The sequence below is a fragment of the Chiloscyllium plagiosum genome, unplaced genomic scaffold (assembly GCF_037043375.1).
Source record: "Chiloscyllium plagiosum isolate Xiang-an unplaced genomic scaffold, Cpla_swu_hap1 HiC_scaffold_38, whole genome shotgun sequence".
Lineage (NCBI taxonomy): Eukaryota > Metazoa > Chordata > Chondrichthyes > Orectolobiformes > Hemiscylliidae > Chiloscyllium > Chiloscyllium plagiosum.
In genome coordinates, this window is record NW_028270176.1 from 23730470 (window position 1) to 23742963 (window position 12494).

Sequence of the window (12494 nt, forward strand, 5' to 3'; positions counted from 1 at the left end):
CTTTGGGCCATCAAATCAGCACAAACCCTCTGAAAAGCATTCCACCCAGTCCTGTCCCTTCGCCCTCTCCCATTTCTCACATTTCCCATGCCTTATCCACCTAGCCTGCGCATCACTGAACACTGCAGTTTAATATAGTGTGGCCAATCCAACTAATGTACGCACCTCCAGGAAGACACTGGAGCAGCCACAGGAAATCCGTGCTGAACTGGGGAGAACGTGCAAACTGCACACAGTCACGCAAGGCTTGGAATCAAGCCCAAGTTCTTGACGCTAAGGGGCAAAGGTGTCAACCACTGAACCACCGTGACACTCTATTCACTGACAGCAACTCATTTACTGAGGTGAGAGTTAAATGTTCGAAATCAGTTCAAATCCGTATTGATCAGTGGATTTTGAGATCAACTTCAAAAGCTACCGGGGCATGAAATTATGTTCCCAACTAATTCGAATCAGAATATTTAAATCATTTTCTGATGCCATCAGAAGTTATAGGCTACGGGAAGAAACCTCAGCATCTTTGCTGGTCTTCAGATAGGTCATCCCTTTTTTCGTACTTTAATGTTGTTCTGCAATAACATCATTGGTATGTTTACTTTAAAAAATTTGAATTCTGTCAATCTCAGCTCTGAGTTGCTCACTTTTCCAGTTGAGCTCTGATAACAATGAAGTGAAAGACCAGATGTGTTAGCTGCCAGATGGTTACATCAAGCGGAGAGCAGATACTTACACAGCGTGTCCAGCCATCATGCATTGAGTGGCTGGAAACTCTTGAGAACCACACAGAATGCAAGCTTGACGCGGAATGTATGGCATAAATATAATGCTGTACGTCCATTGAATAGACGGCAGTGTGAATTTTAATACATTTTGTTTCACTTTCGAGGACAAATATTTTGTTATACACTCATTTTATTTGTAAAGTGCATCTCTGTGAAGTAATATCTGTCTCAGTAGAAAGAATGTTTGCAATGATAACTAGAGTTGTCTCAGTAATGGAGTAAGTAAACTGTCTGCGTCAATTGAATATCAGGGCATTCCAGAACCAGTCAATGCTGAAATGCAGCAAGACTCGAACATTCAGGCTCAGGCTGACAAGTGACAGGAAGCAATCGTGCCACACAAAGACAGCCACTGACCATATTTAGTAAGAGACAATCTAAAAATTGCCTTTTAAAATAATGGCATTACCGTAATTAAACTGTCCACTCTCAACGTTGTGCATGTTACCTTAACCAGAAATTCAATGGACTTGCCACATAAATGCAGAGGTTACACTGGCAGTCAAGAGACTGAGAACACTGTAATGAGTAATTCAACTCCTGATTTGTCAAAGCCAGTCCGCCATCAACAAAGCACAAGTCAATGCGTGATGGGACGTTTCCCACTTGCCTGGATGAGCGCAGTTCCAACAACAATGAAGAGGCTTTACACTAGCTAGGACAAAAGAGCCTGCTTGGTTGGCATCACATCCACAAACAGCTATTCTCTCCATAACTGAATTCAGTAGCAGCACGTTCTACAAGATGCACAGCAGAAATCCACCAAAGCTCCTGACACAGCCCGTTCTCAACCTACTCCCCATCCACCTCAAAGGACAAAGGAGCAGATTCATTGGGAACACCACTGCCTGCACGTTTCCATACTAGATCCTCACTATTCTGACTTGGCAGTACATCAGCATTACTTCATTGTTGCTGTTTCAGAGATCAAGAAATCCCTCGCAAATGGCATTCAGTATGAACTTACAGCACTTGGATTGCAGTGGTTCAACAAGGCAGTGCACCATCACCTTCCCAAATGTAATTAAGGATGGACAAAGAAAATGCCGGACCAGCCAGTGACACCCTCACATCCCACAAATGAATCAAATATAAAATTAGAATTACAGAATTAGAATTAGAACGGTGAGTCTGACATCAGTGGTGGGTAAGTTACTGGAGCCGACACTGAGGGACAGGATTTGCAGGTATTTGGAAAGGCAAGGATTTATCAGAGAAAGTCAACGTGGCTTCGAGCATGGGAAAGCGTGTCTCACTAATTTGATTGAGTTTTCTGAAGAACTGACAAAGAGATTGATGACGGCAGAGTGGTACCCATTGTCTAAATGGACTTCAGCAAAGACAAGGGTCTGCATGACAGACTGGTAAGTAAGTTTAGATCACATGGAGTCCAGGGGGAGCTATCCAATTGGATTTAATATTGTCTTGAAGGAAGGAATCAGAGGGTGGCGGTGGAGGGTTGTCTTTCTGAATGGAAACCAGTAACCAGCTGCGTGCCACAAAAATCAGTGCTGGGACACCACTTGCCAACCCCAGACTTGCTGTATTGTGAAGAACTATAGTTTCAGATACATGGGGAACACCACCTCCTGCAAGATCCCTTCCCCGTGCCCTGCCAAACCACGCACTGTTCAGAGTCAGAAGGAGGTCCCTTGTGAACCAAAGGCGCTGTGTCCAAATATTGATAAGCCATCCTAACCTCACTATGAGTACTCTAATCTCCAGGAACAGCCAGGTTCAGGAAGGCAGGTTGCTTCCTCGTTTGTCAAGGAAATTATGAATATTCAATAAATGTTATTCCAATCAGCAATGGTCACCTCACAGGCATGAATACAGCAAAATTGCAGAGGCCCTGAACTGAGTGAAGCGCCTGTCTACAATAGAGAGACAGGAATAGTTTTAGAGTAGACATGTAATACTTTACTGCCTTTCCTAATCTTCATCCTGATGAAACACTCTCCTTCATGTCTCTTCCTGATTTGTTTTTCATAATGCGCATCGTTTCTTGATCAGGTTCCTCCTCAATACCATTCTCCTTTTATATTCTGGGTTCAGAATTTCTGGATCCCGGGACTGTAGATATTGCTAACACCTCGCTTCAGCCAGAGAACACTCGCATTTATGTCACGGGCGCAGAAATCAAATGAAATGGATCTTCGCATTTTACCTGATCAGTGTTGTTACATTTCACGAAACCTTCAGAGATCATTGGGCACCATGTGCAACTAAATATCGAAAATTGGCTCGACTTCTTTTGAAGTCAACAAAGGGAATCAAATGAAACCATTTCATTTAATGTTGGCCAAATTCTGTCTACTAAATCTAAAAAAAAATCCACTGTTATATCTATACCAATAAGAATAACAAAACCATCAAATTATATTTAAAACTCTGCAAATGTTAGCAGAAGTTTCGTTTGAAGAAATTAAAATGCGTACTTCTGTTTTTGTTGCAGTTTTTAACAAAATTAGCTCTGAATGCCAAACCTTAAACTTTGTGTGAGACCTCAGCCAGGCTGAGAACCTATACCGGGGAACCTATAAAGATTAAGGGTGAAACTTCTGTTCTGGTATCTTATGAGAAACTACTGATTCAGTCACCATTAACTGTAGTAATAAGCTCGGCTCCAGGTCTGATAGGGTGGAATTGGTTGAGAAATATTCAAATTGATTGGAAACAATTTCTTTGTCAATTAGAAAAGGGCTGCCTGAGTGAAGTCTGAATAAAATACCAGAAAGTTTATCAGAAAGTTAAGGGACAAAGCCACCTGGCATGTTGACCAGGAAACAGTTCCACGATACTGCAAGGCCTGTCCTGTGCCATTTGATTTTCGTGCAAAAGTGGTGGCAGAAATCAGGAAGGCCTATTGCTTTATTGACCTGAGGGATAAGTTTTTCACGCAGAGGCTGGTGCTTGTATGGAATGAGCTGCCAGACGACGTGTGGGCGGCTGGTACAATTGGAACATTGAAAAAGCATATGGATTGGTTATATGAATAAGAAGGGTTCAGAGGGATATGGACAGACTGCTGGCAAAATGGCTTCAATCGAATTGGGATGTCTGGTTGGCATAGACAGGTTTGACTGAAAGGTCTGTTTCTCTTTTGTTTCACTCCATGACTTCTGCAATACATTCCTCAAAGGAATTGTCCCATTATCGGGTCACCAAGGTAATAAGCCTTCTCTTTGGTGTTTTCCTATGATGTCACAGAACTGAACAATTCGAAAGCAATAGGGATTAATATCTTTGTGGTAATATATTTTCTCAGTCAAATCAGAAATAACAATGATACAGCATCAATATTCACTTGAGAATCCGAAAGAGTATATAACAATTTCTGAACACAGTAATACTATGTTCGATTTAAATCTTTTGGCTTCACTACCCACGATCCGAACCATCAGATGGAAAATGCTGCAATTGTTTATTATTGTTGATAAAGTATATTACATCACTATTGCTGTCATTGGCGTCCCTGGTAAGTTTAGCTTATACAAAATCATTCATAGGATTGTGACATCGCTGGATAGGCCAGAATTTATGGACAAGTGAGAAAGTTTATGAGTCAGTCAATTTGCTGTGGATCTGGAGGCACGTTTCACACAGATCAGATGAGGGTAGATATTTCAGTCTCTGAAGGACATTATTGAACCAGATATATTTTTCCAACAATCGACAATGGATTCGCATTCATCATTGGACTCTTAATTGCAGATGTTTAGTTTTCATTGAATTCAAATTTCACCATCTGCCACATGGATTCAAACTGGGGTCACCAATACATTACCAGGGTCTCTGGATTAATATTACTGATGAAGGGCTTTTGCCCAAAACGTCCATTTTCCTGCTCCTCGGATTCTGCCTGACCTGCTGTGCTTTTCCAGCACCACACTCCTGACTCTCTGGATTAATGCTCCAGTGATAATGCCACGGGACCATTGCCTGCCTTTAGCAGAAATTGTAAAGTCGCATAAGTTTGTGCTGTGGAATACCATGCCACCGTGCTTATTATTTGCTCAAACAATTTGCCACTGTACAATTGGATTCACCATGTGTCATTGGGAACTGCCTCAATCGGACATGCATTATTTGTATTGTTGTAAGTAATAACTTGACTTGATGCGTTTGTTAACATTGATTTGAAGAGATGCAAGGAAGCCGTTTTTAGTTTTAAAAATCGAATCCTCTATTAATTTTGGTGAACAACTAAGGTTTTTCATTCAAAGAATAGTTTGGAGCAAGAAGCATTGATGTTTCCTAAATCCACGAATGGAAAGCAATGAAAACTTAACCAATATATTGGCAGTACTGAGTATCTTTTTCAAATCTTCAGCATAATTCATGATTAGAAATGCCATTTCCAGAAATTTGGGTAATGTGAGATGTTAAGTTTGGAAAGGCAAATCAGGGCAGAACTTTTACATTTAATGGTATGGCCCTGGGGAGTGTAGCCGAACAATGAGTCCTTGGGCTGCAGGTTTATGTTTCTTTGAAAACAGAGTCGCTGGTGGATAGGATAGTCAAGAAGTCGTTGGTTACATGGAGTTCTAATAGGTCAGTGCATTGAGAAAAAGGATTTGAGACATCATAGTACAGAATATTGACTACACCACTTTTGCAATACTACTTGCAGTTATAGCAAGCTACTCCTTGCTATATGGGAAAGATGTTATAAACTTGGAAAAATGAAGGAAACACTTACAAGTGCATATATGGGTTGAGATGGTTTGAGCTATATGGCAACACTGAATCGGTAGGTCCTGGAGTGTCAAATCTCAGCGTCATGGATCAGGTGAATAGTCAAGGTCTTTTCCCCAGTGGAAGAGAGTCAAAAACTAGAGGGCCAGTAATTTAAGGTAAGAGGGGAAAGATTTAAAAGGGACGCAAGAGGCAACGTTTTCATGCTGTTTGTGGCGCATGTAATGAATGAGCTACAGAGGAAGCTGGTACAAGCACAACATTTAAAATGCATTTGGTGAGCATTTGTTTCGGAAGGTTTAGAATGATATGGGACAAATACTGGAATTTGGGGCTCGATTAATTTAGGATATCTGTTCATCATGGATGCGTTGGAACAATCATGCTGTTTATCTTTACGTTTCTAAGTGACTGAAAGAGATTGTTCGGTGCTTAGAGTGTAGAATAGACAGCTGGTTGCGTGCACAGGCAAGAAAACCGTTTTCAACAATAAGTTCAAAAATATGCTTTCTCCCCGATAACAATTTATTTTCTTTATTTTCAAGGCAGACATTGTTGAACTGCAGAATCAATTGACAACTGTGTTTGGTCATCTGGGTATTCATCAATGTTTTCATTTCTTTTGCAACATGTCAGCTTCTCAATGGTTATCCTTCATGTTTTCAATCCTCAAGTTGAGGTCCAGTTGTTGCTAGGATCTGCACATGATCCTTTATCACAAACTTTGAACTCTTATCATGGATGCGGGGTCCCCATCTTCTTGTAAAACATTTCATAAGAATATGCCTGACTTGTAATTCAGGATTATGTAACGTAACAGTGTCAAATCCACGATTCTGGTGACATATTTGTAATGGACTCATCAGTTTGCCTTGTGACCATGTTAAAATTTGTCCTGACAACATATAAGTTCATTCCTTCTTGGCTAGAAGAAAACTTCATTGTTTTCGTTTGGGCACATGGAAAGGAAATGTAGTTTGCTACATTTCTCATTTAATTTTTGCTTTTATTTGCAGAATTATGTCAGTTAAGCCAACTGAAATATTCAGTCTATTTCTGTATTCAACATGTATAACTGAATATTTAACATCCTCACGCCACTCTACAGTACTTCATGTTCAACAGCACACACCCACTCCCTTTGTTCATTTGAGATTATTGTGGAATGGAATTGGAATTAATATTTTTTCACAATTTATATTTTTCTTTACCACCTTATTGCCATTTCAACCTAAATGGAAGATTGTTCAATCTACAATTTCTAAACTAATTTCAGTTCTCCCTTTTACAGTTAATGCACTAGCAATTGGGATCATTTCCATAGGAAAATGCGGCCTGTCAAGGTGTACTACTCATTACATGGTGGCCATGGCAACAGCGGATCTGATGTTCATCTTCACCGAAGCTATACTGTATCAACTGAATCACTACTTTTACCAGGGATCAATTCTGCACCTCACACCTGCATGCATTATGATTGACTTCCTGCTTTTTGTGAGTTCAGACTGTTCTGTCTGGTTCACTGTCACTTTCTCCGCTGATCGGTTTGTGAGCATTTGTTGTCGGAAACTGAAACTGAAATATTGTACCGTGAAAATGGCAGCTGTAACAATTTCAACAACCTGCACTCTTTCCTGTCTAAAAAATGCTCCCATTTTCATTACACGGGAACCTATGACTGTGGTTGACAATGTACATTGGTCTTGTCAAATGAAGGCCAGCTACTTTACTGAACTCAGGTGGATAGTTTTTGACTGGTTTGATAAAGTGTTAACACCATTACTCCCATTCATTTTAGTTTTGTTCTTCAATGGTATGACAGTCAGATACGTTTTAGCAGTGAATCAGATGCGTAAAAGATTGAGAAGTCAGAACACGGAAGAGAAGCGCAGTGATCCTGAGATGGAGAGCAGAAGGAAGTCAATGATTTTACTGTTCACCATATCCAGTAACTTCATACTGCTGTGGTCACCATATGTAATAAATTTCTTATATTATCAATTTGCAGCAATTGATCCCAGATCTTACAATGACAGTTTGCGCATATTTGAAAGAATTGGAATAATGCTGCTGAATCTGAGTTGCAGCACAAATACATTTATTTATGGAGTAACACAGTCGAGGTTCAGGGAACAGTTCATTAGCGCTCTAAAATACCCACTAACACCAATGAACAGTATCTTTACTTTGAGAATGATTTGATGGTAATCTATGAGGCAATATCATATACAACTGTTTTTGTGAGTGCAGCATCGAGTATTAAACATCCACTATCTGATTTGTCTCCAAAACGTTTGTTTGTGAGTAAATTTGAGCAACAGTGTCGGCTTCCCTTTCATTGGATGTTGTTTTAATTTGGATTGCCATAATATTAAGACAATATTTTTAACCTTCATCTGCAATTAGCGCAATGAATAATTTGCTCACGAAAGTTAGATTATTGCAACTTCCACAGACACAAAAAAAAACCTCCTTACAAATCAACATGAAAAACTGAATTAGGGATTTTGCATTCCATCAAATAGATGGCACCAAATTTAGCCAGTGGTCCATTCTTTCATGTTGGCGTTATTATACAAATAAAGCACTCACATTTTGAATGCCTCACGCCAGTTTTGCTTTACAATAATATTTCCTCCCGTTTCATTTACTTCAGAAATGATTTTTTAATGATCCGAAATGATGTTGTTATTGGACACCTCACGTTCAAAACTGAAATCTGGATTGCTACTTCATCTTAATTTCATTTCTCATTTAACGTGGTAGCATTTCAGTGAAAGATACGGGTGCAACTCTGCGCATTTGTTTTTAGCAATGAGCATGTATATTATTAATGGCAATGAAAATAATGAGAAAATTTCTGTGCTGTTCACATATAAAACAGCTTGAAAATTTTCAAAGCACATGACAAAAACATACTCCCAATCTTTGCAGTACTTAAATGACAGAGTTTCAATTTGTGCAGCTCCTGTAACTGACTTCAGTGTAAATTTCAACTCCTACTCTTCAGAGTTTATTAGCCTTTCTTTTGATTATTCACACAACTGAACTTAAATATTCTTCGCATTAAATAACCCTTTCTGATTTGTAACTGAAGGCTACAGGTCTTAAATTTTCGTGTTAATATTCTTGCAGTTGGATAACATGTTTTGCACAACTCTGAAATAATGCCTATCGGCAGGAGAATGGTTTGCACATTTTCACACAATGTAATTTTATCACGCTAACTATTAATTAACGATTAATATTCCAACAACACTTTCAGTTCAGTATTTTTTTTGTTTCAAGTCGTGATACTACTCGTGTTCAGGTGAATCCACCTGGAGGTCAGTGCCCTTTAATTGCAACATATTCACTGGGCTCCTATTCCAAGGCTGGAAGTTCCGGTATACGAATGTTGATAACACAGACTTCTGAATACAGAACCTCCTCACTTTCAACTGAATTGGTCTGTGACAGAAAACACTATGTTAGATATAGATCTGGCGGGATAGATAGCAGAATATTATCTGCACCAGGATGGCATGTTACAAATGTTGCAAACAACACAAGGAGCAACCGTGTGGACAATCGATAGGATTCACTGCAGTCACTCACTAAATTTCTACTGATAGTACCTTCTAAACTCACTGCATCTACTATCTCGAAGGACAAGGGCAGCACATGCATGGGAACACCATTCTTTCAAGTTTCCTGCTAGGCCAAACATAAGCCTGATTTTCAATTACATCAGGTTGCCTTCCTAATTTATGAACAGAAAGACTGGATCTGCCTTCGTCCTAGCACTGTATCTCCCGATATTACTCCTGTTGCATGCAAACTGTCTGTGGGGTGGATAGCAAGTTGGCACTACTGAGGGGAGGGATTATTAGACAAGGCCAGAGGATGGCAGACAGGTCCCTGTTCCTGGGTGTGAGAGTGTGCCACTGGGAGTTGACAGGAAGGCTACAAGTGGGGCTCAGAGAGGGGGATGGGTAAAGGGATAGAGCTTGACTGGGAGAGCGTAGGGTGCGGTGGGAGACAAAGAAATGGAGGAGAGATGGCTCGAATGTGGCACGGGGTGGGGAATCACGGAGTGGAAAACCTCATGTATGACACAATGCTTTTCAGGGACAAATCCTGAGGTATTCTCTTTTTCTCTCTCTCCCTCTCTCTCTCACTGCAATTTCCCAACCTCTCCGATCTTCAGTATCACTCTCTTTCTGAACTTCTTCTTGAGTTCTCTCTTTCTTGCATGCTTTTACTGGTGTCGTTTGTCTTTTACTGTACTGGATGGTTATATAAATAAGAAGGGGTTTACAGGGATATGGGACAAAGGCTGGCATGTGGGACGAGAATAATCTAGGATATCGGCTCAGCATGGATGAGATGAAACAAAGGGTCTTTTTTTCTGTGCTGTACATCTCTATGACTCAAATTGACTAAAAACAAATCTTAGATATGTGGACTGTCAAATAGACAGTTGGTTGTGCACACACAGAGAGCAACCATTTGCAATGACACATTCAATTATATACTTACTTGCATGAAAGATTTCTTCATACTGTCTTATTTGGAAGGCAGACTTTGTTGAACTGCATGATCAATTGACAGCACCGTTTGATTGTCTTGGTGGTCATTGGAGATTTCATATATCTTACAGCTCACTTCAGTTTCTCAATGGTTATCCTCTGTCCTTCATGTGTTCAATCTCACCTCGAGGTCCACTTGCCGCTGTTCCCACATTCTTGTAAAACTTTGCTTAAGAATATGCCTGCATAGTAAGGCTGGATTATGCGATGCAATGGTGCCAAAGCCATGATCCCGTGCACCATGCTTGCAATGTGGATGCCATTCTATGTCAGCTTGCATTGTGGCCGTGTTAAAATGTGCCCCTCCAACATTTAAGCTCATAGATCATTGGCTCAGAAAATAGCTTGGTTAATTGCTGGGAACACCGAAGGGTGCTGGATAGTTTGCTACAATCCTCACATTTTGTGTTTGTTCTGTTAACAGAATGACGTCAGTTATTGCAATATAACATGTCCAATATAATTCTATATCAGTAGTAACATATTCCACGGAACATTTTACACCTCCACAGCCATGTTGCAGAACTTTGTGTTCAACATCACTCCTTTTGTTCATTTGACGTAGTTTAATGTGGGATGGACTCAGGATTAAGTTTCTTTTTATAGTTTCATATTTTTTCTGTCTATCCTTTTGTCATCTCGACTCAAATGGAAGACTGTGTTGAGAGTGTGTTGCTGCAAAAGCACATCAAGTCAGGCAACATCCAAGGAGCAGAAAAATTGACGTTTCCGGCTGGAACCCTTCATCTGGAATGAGGCTGTGAGCCTCCGGGGGGTGGAGACATAAATGGGAGGGGGTTGGAGCTGGGGCGAACGTAGCTGAGAGTGCAATAGGAGATGGGGGTAAACATAATAGGTGGATAGGTGGACAGAAGATTGATAGGTGGGACAGGGCATAAGGGTGGTGCTGAGCTGGAAGGTTGGAACTGGGGTAAGGTCGGGGGAGGGGAGATGAGGAAACTGGTGAAGTACACATTGATGCCCTGGGGTTGAAGTGTTCTGAGGCGGAAGATAAGGTATTCTTCCTCCAGGTGTTGGGTGATGACGGAATGGGGATGGACGAGGCCCAGGACTTGCATGTCCTCGGCAGAGTGGGAGTCGGAGCTGAAATGTTTGGCCACGTGTGGTGAGATTGATTGGTGTGGGTGTCCTGGAGATGTTCTCTAAAGTGCTATGTGAGAATGCGTCCAATCTCCCCAATGTAGAGGAGACCGATTTGGGAGCAACAGATAAAATAAATGACATGTGTGGAAGTGCAGGTGAAATGCACTTGGATATGGAAGGCTCCTTTGGGGCCTTGGTCGGAAGTAAGGTGGGGAGGTGTGGGTGCAGGTTTTGCAATTCCTGCAATGGCAGGGGAAGGTGCCAGGAGGGGATGATGGCTTGTAAAGGGGTGTGGACCTGACTAGGTAGTTGTAGAGTGAACGATCTTTGTGGAAAGTGGATAGGGTTTGGAGGGGAATATATCCCTGGTGGTGGGGTCCATTTGTTGTTTGCAGAAATTTCAGTGGATGAAGCGATTTATGTGGAGGTTGGTGGGGTGGAAGGTGAGGACAGGGGGTTTCTGTCCTTATTGCAGTTGTAGGGGTGGGGTTCGAGGGCGGAGGTGCGGGACATGGATGAGATATGTTGGAGTGCATCTTGCGGGGAGAAATTTCAGACTTTAAAGAAGGAGGCAATTTGATATGTTCTATGGTGGAACTGGTCCTCCTGGGAGCTGATGCGGCAGAGGCAGAGGAATTGGGAATATGGAATAGCATTTTTGTAGGAGGTAGGGTGGGATGAGGTATAATCCAGGTAGCTATGGGAGTCTGTGGGTTTGTAAAAGATGTCAGTGTTGAATCGGTCCTCGTGAATGGAGATGGAGAGGTCTAGGAAGGGGAGGGAGGTGTCAGAGATGGTCCTGGTGGAAACAACATTGAAGTATTAAAACAAGAATGACCAATCTGAACACCAGCAGAGATTTTGAGTGATTAACGGCTCTTCCTTCCACAGTGTGTAGCATCTGCGTCCATCAGAAAATGATTCAAACATAGTGCTCTGCGTTGAGCTCACTGGAAACATAATCTAGTGCATAAATAGCCTCTGATTCAATTGATCAGCATTGTTCTGAAATGATTTGGGACATTTCACACTAGTAACCTTAGTAAATAATTATTGTCAGTGAATACTGTGGATCATGGTTAGTACTTCTGCTTCACAGTGTCAGGGACCTGGGTTTAAATCCAGCCTTATGTGACTGTGTTGTGGACTCCCTCTCCTCGTGAGTTTCCTGCAGTTTCTCCATTTTCCTCCTGGAGCTGTGCAGATTAGGTGGATTGGCCATGCTTCCCTGTCCTATCGTGTCCTGGGATGTGCATATAGGCTATTAGCAATGGGAAATATGAGTTATGGGAGAGGGTGAGGGGATGGAACTGGGTGGGATATTGTTCAAAGGGTTTAT

The 12494-nt window shown here is 41.3% G+C and overlaps 1 protein-coding gene across 1 annotated transcript; it reads left to right on the forward strand.

The window, feature by feature from the left end:
* Window positions 1–4193: 4193 nt before the first annotated feature.
* LOC148139313 (putative G protein-coupled receptor 139) lies at window positions 4194–7682 on the forward strand. The gene is made up of 2 exons (XM_087980838.1): window positions 4194–4260; window positions 6772–7682. Exons 1-2 carry the CDS (start codon window positions 4194–4196, stop codon window positions 7680–7682), a joined length of 978 nt encoding a protein of 325 aa, XP_087836964.1.
* The last annotated feature ends 4812 nt before the right edge of the window (window positions 7683–12494 follow it).

Excerpts from the sequence above, each read along its gene's own strand:
- LOC148139313 (XM_087980838.1), top strand. The coding sequence starts at position 4,194 with ATGCTGCAATTGTTTATTATTGTTGATAAAGTATATTACATCACTATT. Across the intron at positions 4,261-6,771 it reads TGCTGTCATTGGCGTCCCTG|TTAATGCACTAGCAATTGGG; the intron begins GTAAGTTTAGCT and ends TCCCTTTTACAG.